This window comes from Lepisosteus platostomus, chromosome 12 (genome assembly GCF_059453375.1).
Source record: "Lepisosteus platostomus isolate fLepPlt1 chromosome 12, fLepPlt1.hap1, whole genome shotgun sequence".
Classification (NCBI taxonomy): Eukaryota; Metazoa; Chordata; class Actinopteri; order Semionotiformes; family Lepisosteidae; genus Lepisosteus; species Lepisosteus platostomus.
The window spans coordinates 45095337-45114080 of NC_142622.1; the positions used below are offsets into that span (position 1 = coordinate 45095337).

The 18744-nt window shown below is 38.2% G+C and overlaps 1 protein-coding gene across 2 annotated transcripts in view; it reads right to left on the reverse strand.

Annotated features, from left to right (window-relative positions):
* Nucleotides 1-1813: 1813 nt before the first annotated feature.
* Nucleotides 1814-18744, reverse strand: part of grb10b (growth factor receptor-bound protein 10b) — an 88766-nt gene continuing 71835 nt past the window's right edge. For both annotated transcript variants that reach the window (XM_088602257.1, XM_088602256.1), the window contains exons 6-17: nt 17117-17273; nt 11918-12033; nt 11160-11234; nt 10418-10555; nt 9882-9992; nt 9130-9228; nt 8447-8524; nt 7409-7525; nt 6700-6766; nt 6304-6391; nt 6116-6209; nt 1814-5602 (exon numbers count right to left, since the gene is read on the reverse strand). In XM_088602257.1, coding sequence (XP_088458383.1) covers nt 5456-5602; nt 6116-6209; nt 6304-6391; nt 6700-6766; nt 7409-7525; nt 8447-8524; nt 9130-9228; nt 9882-9992; nt 10418-10555; nt 11160-11234; nt 11918-12033; nt 17117-17273 — 1287 coding nt within the window. In that variant the 3' untranslated portion in view covers nt 1814-5455. The remainder of the gene's footprint in view (nt 5603-6115; nt 6210-6303; nt 6392-6699; nt 6767-7408; nt 7526-8446; nt 8525-9129; nt 9229-9881; nt 9993-10417; nt 10556-11159; nt 11235-11917; nt 12034-17116; nt 17274-18744) is intronic.

Genomic DNA, 18744 nt, shown 5'->3' on the forward strand with positions numbered 1-18744 from the left:
TGTCAGGTGAAATTCTGAGAAACTATTCAGGTCACATGAGTGAGTTGCACACAAGGGATCTATATAGGCATCATGAGTCAAGGCTCTAGATATACAATGGAGTGGTACCAGGCTGACATTTTTCCATTGTTTTTCTTATGCTCCGTCATCTTGAACGATTACGATAATGGTGGAATGAGGCAATTCTGACTGCAGTGCTGTCACCCCTGCTGGTGTTCTGTCTTATATTTCCTCAGCTTTCGTACACACCAGTATGAAATCCTTGGCTGTTGATATAACTGTGAGACATCTTGTCAAAAAATAAATTTAGAAGGTTTTTTCCTGCTAATACAGTATGTCTTTAAGTATTTGCTCCAGCTTCAAAACAAAATGTCAGTCATTTATCAAATCTCTTAAGATAGTGGCAACAGTACCAGTGTTCCTCTTGCAGAGATATGAAAATGCTAAAACAGAACGTTTTAAAGGAAAAGCACGAGACTGGGATCATTACAACTTACCAGTTACACTATCTAATGGTTATGTGAGGTGATAAATTCCTCTTCCTCCTTTAAGATAGAAGGCGGACAGCCTCAGTGTTCTATTGGAGAATGTTTAGGTGCCCAAAGTGCAGTTTCAGACCACAAACGATACTGCATTACCATAAAAACTTAAAACTACCGCCAGTGGCTTTACCATCACAGACACTCTCCTCCATGACCTGTTTTTAAGACAGCCTGTAGAGTTTGATACTGCAGTTGCCTCACTCTTTAGAACCAATGTTCAAAACTACTATTTGTGCAATATGACAGTTTTTTATGCAACAGGTACTAAGGGAGATCAAGTTAGAGCTCAACAGGGAGCTCAATGAAGAACGCAATGGAAGGCAGGAGGTGCACAGCTGAAGGGAGCAAATCAGAGGCTACAGAGCAGTGGCCCAGTGGTTTAATACATCAGAAAGGAAGCACTGGAAACAGAGTACAATATACTGCAAGTGAAAGAAAAAAAATAAACAAACCCAAGGATATCAGACAAACCAAAAAGAGATAGACAAGCATATTGCAAAAGAGGCAAAAGTGAAGCATTATCTTAGCATCACAACAGCAAAAGAAGACAAGATGTTCCCATGATGATAATGGGAAGCCTTTAGATGGGAAATGGCTAAGATCTGAATATTTCACTCAGGTGCTTACCAAGCTGAGAAAATGAAACATGGAGCTCAGTAAAGTCAGCCCCATATTAAGCAGTATTATAGAACAGACTTCCATGACTGTTACATACAAGATCAAACAAAGATTTAAAAGTGCACTTCTTTGGGAAGTTATGGGATCTAGAACACAAACATGCCTGCCAAACACGTTCCAATATCAAAATGAAATAAACTGCATTGACTCTACCCATCCAATTACATTCTATTGCTTATTTCTGATGCGCAATATAATGTAAGCTGGGGCCCTGGTTCAGGTCCAGGGGTGTGTGGAGCTGAAATCAGCATGGGGCTTGCATGTTCACCCTGTGTTTGTGTGGGTTTCCACCCACAGCCCAAAGACATACTGGTAGGTTTGTGTGTCTGTCTGCCTGGGATGGACTGGCGTCCCCTCCAAGACATACCCTGCTTTGTGCCCATCGCAGGCCGGGTTAGGCTCTGGTTCCTTGTGACCCTGCACTGGATAAAGTGGTTAGAAAATCGAAAGACGGATTTAAATGATACAATAAAAAAAGATTCTGATATAAATCTAAAGTGGCAAATTAGAGGAGAAAGCAATTTAGAGTACTGGTATCCTTTAAGAAATAAATGGTCACTCCGATGTAAGTGAAAAAGTCATACCAGAACAGATTTAAATGTATATCAATGTATTAATGTTTTATTCTAATTACAATAAACAGAATATATCAGTCCCTTATTTGTACAAAAATACCTGAAAAGGTTACAATTAAGATTCATAAGCCATTCAACTATTTACAGAATGAAGCAAAGCACATTATGAATACAGGATTCTCTTAAAAAAAGATAAAAACTTAAATCTTTTTTGCATTCCCTGAAATATTTTACTTTACTCCTTTTTACAGTTACTAAATCTTGCATTGTGACAATATATGCAAAGCACAAGAGTCATCACTGAAAAAGGCTCAATGATTGGTCAATTGCTCAGGTATGTGTTAGTGCAGAGAGAAAGGATTTCTAAACTGAGGCACCTGCTGCTTATTTAAAAAGAAAATGAAAAAAGTACTGTCGTATTTGACAACTAATATAATACAACCTTAAAGCAAACTATTAACCAAAAACTGTTTGGTGTTTCCTCCTCAACTCATTCAACATCACTACATTAATTATTGGTAAAAAATAAAATCTCACTGGTCTGAAAGACCAGTTATCAACAGGCTCCAATTCAACCCTGAGCAACCCAGATACATTCATGTCACTTAAATAGAAAAAGTACATTTCCTTCAGTCACTTATTTTTCAATGTGTTACCAGCTCAGAATTAGGTGATGATGCACTGTTAACTATAGAAAGACAACATTAAGTGAGAACATGTCTTTAAAAAACATTCCCTACTATTATGTTAGACAGAAGATAGTTAGTATTTCACTATAGTTAAGCCAAACAAAAATAACTTTTAACCAGTGAGTTTATGAATTGCATTTTCCTTAGCTTAAAATGTTCTTAACTTGTAAAGATGCATGCCAAGAGTCAAGTTTAAGATCTTAAAATTAGCTTAATTTAAACATAAAACATAATCTTAAAGGGTCATTTTATGTGACAACAATGAAAAACAAATATGATAAACAATATATACACTTGTCAAATAAAAAACACACTAAAATCAAGTTTCTTCATTTTATATGCAGTTATGATAAAAACAAATGCAGTAAATAGTGATCTGTAACCTAAAATACAGTGTTGCATCTACATGTGTTCTGTAGTTCCATATACTTATTAGATACATATATATATAGTACATGATCCTAATGAATTTTTCCTCAAATATAATTAAGCCATGGAAGCAACCCAAGCAGAAAAACATCACTGCTTCTCCTTGAAGGATGTCAGATCGCAGGGGTGAGGAGGGAATCGTGCCCTCTAACAGCAAACAGCGGGAAGACTAACAACTAAAATGAAAAACAACAAAACATGCTCAAGATGTAACACCTGTTTCATGCTGACGACACTTGACAGTGTTTTGCAGAGATTTGCTTAAAACAGTTTTCAAATGCTTGCTCTCACATTTGCACTCTCTAAATCAAATCAAAGTTATGCGCTTGGGTTTTTCCCCCACTTAGAACATGAATAGCCCAAATGTGAAAGGTTATTGTTCTTAGTGTTGCGTAACAGTCTAATCAATTTTGCATCTTCAGGAAGATCTATGAATAAGTCCTATGCTACACCTGACTGTGAGCAGTCCAATAGAAGCCACCTTTGGAAAGTCTTGCTGCAACTAATTCAGGCAGATGAAAAATAAGTCGAAGAAACGGCAGAGTGGCACCACGCTGTTCAAGCGAGTATTCTGGGAGGAGTTTATTTCCTACTTCTAGAAAACCGAAAAACAGCAGGATAACACAAGAAAAAACGGTTATACTATTTTCTATATGGGATGTTTACTAAATGAGATTGACGAAGAGAAGAAAATAACTTTTAAAAAACCTGTATTGTAACCTTTTGAAAGTGTTTAAGAGCTGTAGAATATATAATAGCTGTTCAAGGGATGTGGATAACAAAAATGGACAATTTCCATGGTTTCCTTACACACAGAAAATACTTAAACCTGCATAACTGTTACTTAACTACAACATTAATCAGCATGTCATTTCAAACAGAAAAATGCTTCCTAATTTCCAAACATTCAAGTCAACTTTAAACACAAGCTTCAACATATTTTTGGAAAACCAGTGATGCTATGGTGGTATTGATAGCCCTGATACTGAAAGAGCGAATTCAAGTCTTTTTAATTCTTAAAAAATAAATATAATGTGTATTGAGCTTAAATGAAATATTTGGAGTTGTTTTGTGTGGCTATTTCCCAAGTCTTCTATTGTATATCATGCTTAGACCTATAAAAAGTCTAAATGTTCTCCTTTATGTAAAAAGGATAATATAAAGCTTTGAACATTCCTACTCGTTCAATAGGTAAGGCTGAAAAAACAAACTGGGGCTTCACAGTGCACTCTTAATTCAAAATATAGTAAGGGAATAATACACTCACAATTCAATCAAGTCAAGACTGAATTTTGCAGCAGAAAGACTAAGATTTCCAGTTACACCAAACTGACAGGCAGATGACTGCAATACAATGACAGTTTGCAAATCCAATTAATGCAGCTTTGTTAAAGAAGCTGCCATTAATCAGTGGTTATAAAATTAAGCTGCAAAACAGATAAGTCAAAATGCATATCTATTGAAAACTTCTCCATCCTAAAATACATTTTCTATGTCATGTGAAAACAACTACAAAATGTCCTGTCTTGTACCGCAGTGTCAGCAGGGTTTAGAAAGTGCTGACCACTGTCCTGCATTTGCGTTGGGGAAAATCAAGGAATGATGCTGAAATTGATTGATGATCCTTACTTTGCTCAAAGGAAACAGCATATAGGATATAAAATGTCAAGCAAACTGCGGTGATAAATATTCCATACGAAAAACACAAAAGGTTATGAAATGACCTGCAAAACAGCCTACAAACTGATGCCAAGCAATCCTCCCAAATGCATAAATGTTGTACTCCTTGAGTTGCATGAGAAAAGAAAATCCTGCAAACTGTTTTATATGGCATTTATAGATTCCTTGTTTTTCTCGAGCTCCGTCTTGTGACTCCAGTTGCTTTAGGGAACAATTCTTAAGATGGCTACATGGTAATAGGTGTTTGGAAAAAAATGTCCCAGAGATTAGTCTCAGCTGTGACTTTTTCCATGGTCAGCTCTTTTATAATCCAATTATCTCAGAAGCATTTCTCACGGAAGATTTCGGTTTAGAGAAAATAATAATGTTGCATTTGCAATGCCATGTCAGTTCATGGTAAAGGTTGTTTTCAGTTCAGGAGTGCAAAAATAAAATAAAATACTAAAAAAAGTCACTTAGTAAACAATCAGCTTTATCTAGGTTGTCAAGAATATTCCAGGGAAAAGAGTTCTCTCCAAACCAATTACCTTCATTTTTTTTAAAGTGGCCAAGCCTGATAATCGTTTCCAGTTGATTGTACACAAAAATGTAGCTTTAAAAAAAAGCATGTGAAAGACACTCAGGCTCTCGTGTCTTTAGATATACTTTCAAATTGCGATCATTCAACTGTGCTGTTTGCCAGTAAATCAGGGATTGTTGGCAAATAATGAAGAATTGTTCTTAAAACCGTCTTTTTCTTAATCACATCCGTCTCGGCTTTTCAATCACAGAATGCCGAAGAGCTCAGATTAGCTGCTGAGCCAAAGCCATCAGCGACATATTACACAAAAAATCCAGTTTTTAGGCAAAATTGAGTTCAAGGTCATAAGGCCACTATTGTGCAGGGGTGCTTCAGCTTGCAGGGCAGGACTCCTCTGTTCAGCTGGTAAAACTCCACGAGCTGGATTAAGTCAGTGAATTTGGTATTTCCGTCATCAAGGGTAAAGAACGTCTGTCCATCTTCTTCACACTGGAGACAGATGGGTTATAAGAGAGAATAAAGTTTACATTAAAATATGAAGGTCAGACAATAAGGCTGCACTGTAAATACAAATCTTTCCTCTTGTTAACAGTGCACAAAGCTTAACTGCAAACGTTAAACCAAACTGTTCCGATGCAATTGATTTAATGATTTTAGGACTACAGATTTCTTCTAGCTTCTCTAAAACGGGACTGTGTAATAGTTTACATAATGCAGCTCTGAGGAGAACACTTCATGACATCTCTTGAATATCAGATTCAGGAAATTAATGAAAAGGGGAAAAAGTACATGGTCTTAAATTGTCTTTTTTCTCCATCTTCACATTTAGAGAGACTAACACTGCATATAGTACATTTACTTATGTGCTTAACAGAAATTGCAAAAAATGGGAAATTGTTTTCATTGTGACCTAAAATGTTGTTTGACAAATATTTATTAAATCGGTTAAGCTAGAGGTCTTTGACATCATCACAGATGAAGAGATGATGAAGCAATACTCACAGGCAAGATCTGGAAATGCTTAATTTTCTGATGATGGCACAATGTGAGAACAAATGCCTTTGGATTGCTCTGACTATCTCTCAGAAGGAATAACCTGGAACAGAGATACAAAGTGATGAGTAAACATTAAAAGTGACAAAAGTCCTTTCTTCTTTAGGCTGGGTGGTTTGCTGTTCGTGAAGTCTTACCCATCAACTTGCCCTTGTTGAATGATCATTTTATGGGACTCTTCCCGGGTGATTCGCCCATGAAACCACAGCTGTGTTTTGTGAATGACTGAAAGGAAGCAAAAACATTTCATTAAAACAAATCCTGCTATTTAAAGGTTCGTTGATATGTGTTTACCTGTTCTGATATTTTTTCTCTGCAGCTACAGTGCGTCTCAGTGTCCCTTAAATGACAAGTTTGTACTTTGATAAAACACAGAGCTGAGACCCATCACAATGTCTGAATCTCCATGTTCACAGGCGTGTGTTCTCCAAGCCATACTCACAATAGCTATCGACCTTACACAGTTTACAAGTGAATCACGTTTGTGAAAGCACAGCACAAGCAAACCATTGAAACGTCCTGGTTAAAATCACCTGTGCTGAGGGAAGAAGAATGGAGAGGACTAGGACTCCCCAGGATGTTCATTCGCTGGCTTCGTTTCTGCAAAAGCAAACAAAGCTTGTTCACCCGGGTTTGTGCACAACATGTTATCAGCAGTTTTGTCATAGTTTAATAAACCTTGTGAGTGTCTTGCCTACAAAACATTCTTTAGTTAGAGAAAAAAAAACTTTAGTTCTTCTTGCTGAAAGTTGTTTTTGCAGAGATAAGGTGCTGGGAATTGCTTTTCTCTTTTTGAAATCGGTACAGTAATATCAACAATGAAATCCACTAAGGTGAGATTGACATTATACATTAACAGTGAACAGGCTTTCAGACAACTTCATACACAGCATTGAAAATAAAATTTAAAAAATGTGAAACCAAATATTTATTGAGTGATTAAAAAGTAAGCTTCTCCGCACAAACTGAGAAACACCAGTGTTCTACAGCACCTTCCTACAATGTACAAAGAAATCCAAAGCAAATAATAGGCTCAACAGAACACATCACCACTGTAATCCTGAGGCAATGCTCTTGTCACACATTACTAGGCACCTTGGCACTGGAAGATGATGGGTGGCATAAGCACCTCCTGACCTGTAACAGGCACACAACTCAGACGTGTGCACCTTTACTGCCCGAGCGATCAAACGCAGACCCGGGTGCACAAAGCAGAGATCCAGCCCGGTTGGCAGCTCTTACCCTCCAGGCGTGGCCCTCCTCCATAGCCGCACTCTGGGCTTCAACAGGGTTGTCTATCACCCTTCCTATTCTTCCTGAGAAATCCATGGCTACCAGAGAGTTTTCCGAGACGCTCCTCTACAAAAGAAAAGAGCAAATGCTCATATACAGGCTTGGGTTTTCAAACAAAGCTTAAGCATGATTCTTATTCCTAACTATGCATTGCATGTGACATGGAACATTGTTTGGGTTCGCTTGCAACAATTTCAAAGATATTCAGAGGTACAGTTTTAAACTTTCCTCTGTCAGGTTTCACGGTGAATAATGGCACATCAGTGAAAAGAATCCCATTTTAAATACACAACTAGCATTTCCCAAATCTGCTTTCATTCTTGACTAGTGACAGGCATTTTGCACAACCAGTACAGAAAGGTGCTCTGTCATCAGGTATAACCGCTCTTTATTTACTCAGCTGCTCCCACCACACAGTACTGAAGGTAAAAAAAAAGAAGAGCCATTCATTCAGCAGCTCTGTACCAGCACTACAGACGTGACTTATTGTAACTCGGCAGTACAGCGATACAACAAGGAATGTGTACTAGAAAAACCAGAAGCAAACTGACTTTAACACCAAAGTTTTGTTTTCAATGAAACCTTCCGTACAGTTAATGTACTTTATGCACTATTTAAGTGCATGTTTACTATCCAATGTCAAACACCAATAACGCATTTTTAGTAACATGGTTTTGAAGCACTGTACATAGACTATATAATATATCAACTGAACAATGTATAGTCATTTAAAAAGGAACAATAGGTTTATTCCATGCTAAAAAAGAAAGAAAACACATTTCGGCCAGGGAGCCTTCTTCAGGTGTGGTCATTTAATACACTGAATGCACTATACTTTAACAGCTACCAATTCTTGCTGAGAGTCATATAAAGTGAAACCATTTCTGCTGCCTTCAACAACAATGGCTGGGCTATACTTATGTAAGTAAACAGTTACCAAAACTTTGCTTCATAATACACAAACAGGACTGAAGTACAAAAACTTACCACTGGTGTTGAAAAGTGTGAAAGTAAAGTTTTCCTCTGTTGGGGTATCTTATAGTTCTGATAAAGCAAAATTCCATACTGTGAAGGAAATCAAAAGCAACATCTCAAAAAACTAATTCGAAACGAATTCCGGAAATTCTTAATTTACATCAGACAAATGTTTTCACTGAAGAGGGATTTTCTGTGACCTATTAAAATGTAACTATTTACCAGTATCCAAGAAATTTATTTATCAAGGGCAAAGAGCTTTTTGTCTCACATTCATATTTTAGTAGTTACAAAAATAAACTTCACCTAAATATACTCGGGACACAGTATGCAAGTAAACCCTTTGTACAAAGGTAACAATTCAACATACCAATGAAGTTTACAGGAGGGTAGCCAGCAAAACGGAGTATAACATGATCACTGATATTACAGAAACTCAGAGCAGCTTCTCTCATAATGACAGCAGAACGCCTTAGCAATCATTAACTTTATTATAGCCTTTCGTTGTGAATGCTCAGCTTCATCATGAGGAAAACTGCAGCGACCTTCTATACTGAAAGGACAGCGTAAGGACATTAAAGGATGTTACTCAAGTGTGCCTTTACCTTTTCTTTTCTCAATACTTCAGAACTAAATCCCTACAACTGCAGAACCGTGAAGAGCTCATTTTGTTGAAGATGCCATTAGTGCTGTACCTTAAAGAGTCGGAAGGCAGTCAGCCAGCAGCTCCTGCTGTGCTCATCTTCAGCACACAACATTCTTAGCTCCTTCGATTCATTTCTCACCTTATTGGGCTGACCAGACAACACATTACATCATTAAATTAATAGAACAGGAAAGTATTCCAAACATCACTAAATGGTTGCATTCGATGTTCAAAACTTTAATATTGTATATGAAGGTGCTCATGGGAGCTACAGTGGCTGTGATATGTTCTTCACTGAGGATGGGAGTCAGATGATGAGTCTGGTTTACAATGAGCACCGAGAGTGCAGGTCTTCTGAACTACAGCAGCTAAAACCTTTCAGCTCATTTGGGATGATGACTTTGGCAAGAAGGGAAAATCAATTTCAATTCTATACATTTTGACTTCCACATTTCCAGAACAGAGCAGCTACTAAAAAACATGTAATCCATCAGCCATCTCAAGTACAATGTTACTAATCCAATTACTGCCATTAGCCAAAGACCATCTAGAGGAGAATATATATTAACACTTGCATCTCTAATTCAAATCTCTTGATATGAAAGGACATTGACTTCCTCCTACCTATAAGACCCAGAAAATAATGACAAGCTACTGAAAAATAAGATAAAAAAGTGGACTATTTTCTTTAACATGGCACATAGACCATACAAAAAGGCTGAAGTAATGGAATCATCTAATACAATTGAAGAAAAGTGCCAGACGCATTCGTTTAACTCTAGTAGTAAAACATGACCATACCTTTATACAGAATTCATAGTCTGTTGGTGCATTATACAGCTTCTTGCCTGCTATAACTGAGAATATATTGCTGTCCTCAAGGTCTGCTAGGAACTGTAAATGCCTTGGCTCCTACAAGAAATCAATTAATAGTTCATGTAATTTTATTGCAAGAACAAAAAAAGATAACCCTGAGTGATGGGCCATAATACCATGAACAATGACAATCCATCAGTGACGGATTAAACAGACTTCACAGAATAAGCAATTTGCTGATGTATAGTGTAAGTGAATACTGGCAAGAATGCCACCGCAATAATTTCAGGAACAGAATTAGGTTATTTTTATTGCAAATCAAATCACACCACCCCAGCACAGGACTGCTCCACACACATTTCATATTACTGTACTTCTCTAAGTAAAGTAAAGCTCTTGTACTTTGTGGGCATTTTGTGGGAGATTTTGGAAAATAAAAAATGCAATAGAATGATCAAAAAGACTTTGCTCAGTAACAATTTTAAACAGAAAGGTCAAAAGATGCCTTTTTAATTTCTTACCTTGGATGTTCCTTTTGTTGAGCAATAAAGGCCCGATCGTCTCAAAAACACATACAGCTTCTTCCAAGACTTCCTTCCCATCTCCTTCACATACAAAAACCCCTGAATCTCGGGACAGCTGCTGGGACTTAAAAAGTTCTGAAGAGAGAAAAAAGGACACTATTTGTGAATTAAAATATTTGTGGCATCTCAGTTTAATTCTAAGTTCCAGTTACATGTGAAGGCTCTGGCAAACTAACTCACAAGCTGCAGGCATTATTTTATAAAGGCTATCATAGAAATTACGGATGCACTGTTTGTTGAATATTTAAAACTTCAGGTCTGTTGAAGAATTTCACAGTCTGCTGTTTACTGGAAACACTGAGGTAGTCGGATAAATCAGACTAATGCGTTACGAGATAAAGACACCCTTCCTGCTACATACAGTAAATTTCTGTCACGTTCTGTCACAACAGGCTTTCACATTTTGAGTTGGACCAACCAAAACCTCAGAGTAATAAAGCCCCTGTATAATAAACATTGTAAAAGACTTTCTGAATCTGGCATCTCTGCTGATCCTGCACAGTGCAGTGTTCAATGAAGCTTGTGAAATTGAGTACTTTTTGCATATGCATCTGTCATTACAATGCAAGAATTATTTTTTTACCAGGATATTTTTGGTTTGTAAATTTCCTGTTCCTAAACAAGACAAACACAACAGGAAGCTGTCCAAACAGCCTGTCACAGTGCTCACGGATCTTACCTGCAAGAGCTGTGATTGAGGAATGGTACCATTGGTTTCCTGGCACCACGCGACCATCTGCTCTGGGAAGAAATTCTGTTGCAGAAAAGACACAAAAGGATTAAGAATAAGAGGCTGCCATTGGACCCATTTAGCTAGTCTGGTAGTTCGCAGCATCTCGCTTAACTCTTCCAGCAGTTTGCTGAAATAAGTCAGCATGTCGGCTTCAGTGAAATGACTGGGCAGTTTCATTCATCAATTTAAGACATTCACGTCGCAAACTCTGATTAAGCATTTATCAAGAAAATTATATAATACTTTATAAACAGATCTTGCATGACCTTTATTCAAAGAAGGAACACAAATGAGCCTTTAGAAGGCTGTCAGCATGTTGGCGTTGTATATTCTATACGTAACACTGCCCTTTAAAAAGATTTGTTACTACTGAAACATTATCTTCTCAAGTCACCGCTGAATTTAAAATATTCCTGTCCTTCTTTAGGGCCTTTTTATCCAGCTATTCTAACAGCGAACATAATGCAGTATCCTCACTGTCTGAGGCAGAAGTAAGTCAACCTGAGATGAGGTCTGTTCCAGGCAGACAGTGGAGTAATGAAGACTCAACAAGAAGGAAAGCATTCCTCACGCTGCTCAGGAAGTTCACCTCACCCAAACAATAGCACCCGTCTCACACAATGTAGGTGAGCTGTAACAAAGGCTGCATAAAAACTCAATATAAAATTTCTACAATATGTAGAAAATAAAATGTAGAAACTCACCAGAGGATTTTTAAAAAATTCATATTTGGCATAGTTCTTCCTGAAGAGAAATTTACTCTCACTTGTCATTGATGTTTGAACTTGAGCCACAAGTTCATGGTCCTCCAAGCACCTCTCTATTGGAAAGGAAACGCACTGTTAGAACTAACAGAATACCAATCAAACAATAAATGCTACTTTTTTATTTATGAAATTATATTTCAAAACAATTTAAAAATATGATCAGAAGGTTAAGAAAGTCAAACAATGTCTTTTTTGAATGAAGGAAATCAAAAAGTTAATATTGCATATATAAATCAATTGAATACAGAAAATTACAATTTTCTTCCAATTCCATTCATTGCATCATAGTGAACAAAACAGCAAAGAACGATCAGTATTACAAGGGACTAGGAGGTGTTCTTAATCACTCAATAATGAACACTGAACTTAAACAAGAATTGAAGAAAAAATAAAGTGCAATTATAAGCTCAAGAAAATTACTAGACTCATACAAGCAGAAATCAGTAACATGCAAACAATCTAAAGAACTACTCCACATTTCCACTGCTAATTGCTCAAATATATACATTCTCTCTACATTTCCCTTCTTCTAAACACAGAAACCAAATGTCTCAGTTAAGTGACCCTGTACTACAGCAACATGTTTGACCTCCCACCACGAAGTTAAACTTGTAAATAAATGTTGGAAAGAGGGAAGCAAGCGAAAGACTGGCCTGTGGGACAGAAAACCTATGCTGTGTAAAAAAGGGTTCACAGAGTAACTGCAAGGAGAACCCACACGTATACAGTGCCTTGTAAAAGTATTCAGACTCTTCCTACAATCTTTGGTACTTCCACATGCTGTCCCATGTCAGCAGAAAGTAATGAAAAAAAGAAAAAAACTGATTACATAAGTATTCCAAAAGCTCTGTGATTCCAATATTTGAAGAAACAACTTTGGTAGCAATTACAGTTGCATTACGTTTTGAGTATCAACTTTGTACACTGGCTGGGTTCAATTTCTGCTCATTCTTCTGCCCGATTTACACAAGCTCTATCAAGTTGCTTGGAGATCACTTATGGACAGCAGTTTTCAAGACAGTCCAAAGACTCACAATAGGATGCAAGTCAGGACTTCCACTTTTATATTCTTAAGACACTCTGCTGTAGTTGTGAATTTGTGTCCAGGTTTTAGTTTTTGGTCTGAAGCAGCCTTTCCTCACACTTAACTGTACATTCCTCTATACATGTTCCCATCAGTCTTGACAAGCTGAACAGTCCCTGCTGATAAAAAGCAGACCTACGACGTAATGCAGCCACCATCGTGTTCAACAGCAGGGGTCGTGCTGACTTTGCACTGAGACTAAAATGTTCCCATCGTCTCTGACCACAACGATTGTTCTTACATTTCTGCAGGATAACCCAAGTGCCCTGAAGCATGCTCAAGGCAAGACTTGGGATGGGTTTCCCTTCCACTGACAGCTTTGCGGAGTGACAGGGTTATTGTCGATTTCTCCTTCCTCTGCCATCTCGAGCTCATCAGAACTCTGTGGCCTCATGGCGGTGTCCCTAACCCGTTTCCTCTTACCCAGCTGCTCATTGTGGAGTGACTACTGAATGCAGGGCATTGTATATGCCTGCACTATAAAACCCATTATGGTAAACTAATTCTATAGGTTAATCTTTCTAGAATTATTACCCTATGGCTGTACAAGACTCAAGTCCTGTCATTCACTGAGCAGTTACTCACTCCCTTGCATATACATATTCTCCCATTAAGTCCGTACGCATCTTGTCCCAACTAGACTGCCTCTACTGTTGCGAGTAAAATGTTTGCAATTGACAACTCAGTTCTGTTTGACAGCTCTTAACCCTGCTGATGTTTTTATGAATCACTGATTTGACATCAACTATGTAATTACAATATGATAACCACAAAGGTACTTGGTCTGTACTTTGCAAAATGGAACGGTAGGATCCATATCCTAAGGAGTGGACAAGAGCCGACTGTCCTGAGATTTGACTGTCTGCTCATATTTCACAAGCCTCTGTGATGACACTGCCTCCGAGAAAACAGCAACAGTTGAAGATCTAATCAATACCAATAAAAATTGAGATAACATACACTGTAATCTTCTAAACAATGCTGAAATGGGACTCCACCTTAACCCTGTGGAATGAGAGAGTGCTTTTTGAAGATGTAATCAACATTTCTCAAACTAATAGCTTTAGCCTACCCTGTAGAACCTTAAAGTCTCAAAACTCTTCAGGGGGCTGACACAAATGCAGGCAACCCACACGCTGGTTTTTATCTGACAAAAATAAATGTTGCAAGACTAAATGTCCTGAAGATTGGTTGTGTAATAGATTTATACCTTAAATGCCATTTTAATTATGCCAATTTAGACCCAATTTGGAATATTACAATATTTACATAGTCACACTGTACCCAACCTTTATATTTAAAAGCAAAGAGAGGAGAAACTGTTTCAAACATTATTAACGTTTCAAGTTCTTCAAAAATGTTTAACTGCAATACTTTTTATTAATCTTCAAAACACTTTTCCATAGGTTGACTTCTTATGGAGTTTTATGTTTATTCTTTTATGATTAATTAAAAAAAACCCAACAAGATCATACGTTATTCATGAACAAAATGCTTTGAAAATTACATTGTTCATTTGCACAAGTAACAAAAATTATGTATGCATGACTTCGCCCAGTTAGGTTTTCTCATCTTTAAACAAGGGCATTGCAAAACGTTTGGTCAAGGCTACCTCAGAAGATAAGAGCATCTTACATGTCATTAACTGCATTTTAAAAATTCCTCTCTGTGTCTGAGACTGGTCTGAAAATGTCACTGTTTACCACATGCACAAATCCTAGGCTTCTGACATTTTCCAAGACTGCACTGTGGCAATCCATTCAAATTATTTTGGCCACAAACCAACAAAACATGGAATTGCAATTATTCTATAAAAGGTGTTATGATAACATTTTCCAATTACTTCAACAATTTCTTATACAACTGTAGTCTTCAAGAAGGTTTAATTATCCTAATGGAAAAGAGTGTCATGTCTTGTTCTAGCACATAGGTACTTTGTGTGAACAGAATTAAGAAAACTACCGGAGGGACAAAAATAGGACCTAGAAATTTTTTAAAGATGATGTCATTTCTTAGCTTGACTGCATTATGCAAGAGTCTGCAACAGGCTGATTAAATAAAAATAAGGTCACTTTAGGGCAACCATTTAACTACATATTTAACAATCAGACTAAGCAACCAAATCTTTAAAAATGTATACTATGTTTAACAAAAAGAGAAAATATTACATCAGATTAATTATTTTTATCTACCTTACCTCAGAACTGAAATACTTATTTTAATTTCAGGCTTGCAAAGAGCTTGTAAAAGGCAGGTCAGGCAGCTCGCATATCAGGTAGCTAACACCATAAAACACACCTTTGCTTTAGGTGGTTGCGCCTTTAATTGCCTTTATTTAATTTGTATGATTATACATATATGGTGTATCTTTTACCTTTTTGTGCTCATTAACTTTTTTTTGTGCTGACATTTTCCTGGAAATGCCAGCGGCTAAAGAAATATTCAACCTACAGAAAGTGAAGCTGTTACTATAGTTACAGCATGGAATCTTCAAAAAAATCCACGTCGTCTATATTATTTGCTATGCAACACGAGCCCTGGATCTGCACTCCTGTCTATTTCATTTCTGTGACAGTGCCTAGCTACTGCTGAAAAGCATTCATAAAGGATCCCAGACAATTACCGAAAGCTTACATAGACTGAGCCTTAACTAGTTGAGTCACTTAGTTCATTTCTTTATGAGCATGAAAATGCATGCCTTGAAACAGCTGAGTGCACCGAAGCGATCACTCACCCTCCCCCACAAGAAAATACAGGCCTTATTCTACCAGCTTTCCAATAAGCTCATCTGCAGTGCTGTATTCCTCCTCCATTACAAAATGTTATTTTGCCATCCAAAAGTCACCGGTGACAAATGGCGATCATACTAGTGTTCTCCGATACTAGTATGAAAAATCCAGAGCTCCGTTTTGTACTGCTGGATGACATATTGAAATACAGTCGAAATCAACACGCCTTTCCGCTGTTGTTTGGGTCTTATTAAAATGTATACTGCGCAGGGGCCCACTGTGATAATATCTGAGTGCTACAGGGGAGGCAGAACTTTCAGGTTTTCTGGCTGCATGAGTGTGAAGCAGGCTGGACACTGTGGTCCAGGCACGTTTACACCACCCTGCTCTGCACCTCGCAGCTCAACCCCTGCGTGACCAGTGGCTCATTTCTACAAGGCCAGAAATCTACAACATTTTTACTGCCTTGTTTGTTTTCTGTCCCACGAGCTGCAACACTAAAATGAGGTCCTTTGCCAAGCTGCACCAGTGGCAACACAAGCGGATTCCTGCCAGTGCCGGGAAGCCCGTACGCTCCCCAGCGCAACTTCCCACTCAGTTCATCATGGAGCAGTGTGTGACTCGCTGATGCTTGCCATAAGCCGAACGAAACTAGGAGATCCACATGTCTTAATTGATTGCTGGGGGGGGGATTAACTGTTAATTCCAGAGATAAAGCGCCGCCAACAAGTCAGAGTTCCTGGAATGTACAGGACTGCAGTGCATCCAAGTAAATCTCCAGCATTAATACTCAACCAGCAGATTAATAATAAAATGCAAAACTACACTGCCCTGTACGCTGTAGGATGAAATGAGCCATCTCCCATTTTACTGAAACCACCAGGCAGACCTCACAGCTCCAAGACAGTGTTGCCAGCTCCCACCTTGTTCAGTTCGTTGGCTTAGACTTCTGTCCATGCTTGGGAGGATCTTAAAAGGTATAACATTCACTTTCAATCATCCATAAGCTTTTTTGCCAGATGCAGGAAATCCACACCATCACTTGGCTTGATACCTAGTGCTCTTGTAACTCTCAACCACAGGTAACACCACAAAAACAAGTCGCCCACAAGGCTTAGCATCCAATCTCTTGTGGAGAAAGCCAGTGCAGAGCAGTTTTTACTTTCCTCATAAAAGTCTTTCAGCACTGCATGATTTGAAAAAAAAAATTCACTCAAGTACAGAGGAATCGAAGTATGCATCAACACATTCCCACAGGAACAGAAATTCCCAGCTTCTATATTCTTCTTGAAAAAACGGTTGCTGTATCCTGCTGCCACTTACCTAGTCCGAGATGAGGGTGGTGCTCGACAAGGGACCAACTGTTGTCATCCAAACAATGGCTCTTGTACACCAACAGCTGGCAGAGGTCTCTAGCCGTCATGTCTGCTGGTATCTCCACTACTTTGCCTGTGCCATCCTCACTAAAAATTTTAACGATCTGTAACAGACAAAGCCATTTGATGACATAACATAAGGAACAGTAGAAAGACAGAAAAAACAGAAAACAGCTACACATAAAAATGTGGACATCCAAGACAAAAATTCACTAAAAGTGATGGATTATTGCTGCTCTTACTTTAGCTATAGGAAGACTTAACATATGCAAAGGGACTCAATGTGGCTTTTAAAACTTCCTCTGATTTGCCAAATAAAATCCTGGTTTTAAGTATAGAGCTCTGTCGCGTTTCAAGTTCAAACAGTACAGGTCAGATTCCAAAGTCCTCTTAAGACCACCTGTTCCCCTCCCCCACACCGAAACCCAGTCCATAGAAACCGAAGCTTAAAAATTTTAATTAAAAAAAAAATCTCTTCCACCTCGACGTCCTCTTGGCAGAGACTTCCACTTCCTTTAGAATCCCCCAAAAATCATTTCTCATGACTCACTCATGTGCTCAGTTTCCACAAATTCCCCAAAAGACACTAAACATTTCCAAAGCTATCTTCCTCTACCTCACACCTTTTCGTACTGGATACAACATTTCTTTTAAAGATCAGAGAGACGACAAATTAAAATGAGGAAAACCTTACCTCTGTAGCCCGTAATAGGCAGCAGTCAGGGGAACACGAAGGCATTTTAAAATTAATCTTTTCTCTACAGAGAGCTGTTTCTCTGCTGCCTTCAAACTCTTGCTAGCAAAGACGCTGCACAACCGTACAGTATCACTGGATTACTATACTCTACCTGTCACGTAGTCTATACCCTGCCTAGCATAGCTGCAGAATAGAGCAAGCAGATGGCACTGTTTCTATCAAGGCAGACAACTTCCACTGATCTACTCACAAAGGGTTACAAGCACAGGCTTTTAGGTAGTGAATCAAACCACACTCCCCTAACCAATCACAGGCCTTGCTCAAGCTGATGTAATCATTTCCCACACAGACACACACACACCGACACGCAGTCATACGCACACGTTTCCAACTTCTCCTGGCTTCAGAGCTGCAGTTGAATGTCACGATCTAGTCCAAACCAAGCCTTTTCGTATATTACAAAAAAAAAGTTTTATAGCTCTCTGTGCTCTCAACTTTCCTGATGTCTGAATCCAGTTGTGAATCAGAGCTCTTTGGTGGGGAGAGAGAGGAATCAGCTTTGACTCTATGCCAAAAATGTCTCAACAGGGCAAGTCTCATTGCAGCTGAAACAAAATGGACAAGAAACAGGACTCGAACTTTTGATTTGCCTCCTTGTGAGCCCTATTTTAAAGTAACTTGTGTTCCTGAGAAAACAGATTGTTGACCAAGTATGTTAGTTCATTCTTTTTTTTTGTCTATCAAGAATGTACTCCTGGATTCACTAGGGTTTTAATGACAGCCTTTTAAAACAGTACACTTCTAGTATACAAAAACTGACCAAATGTGGTCTAACAAACACAGGACTGCGTGCAGATCGTAAACAGCTTTATTCAGCA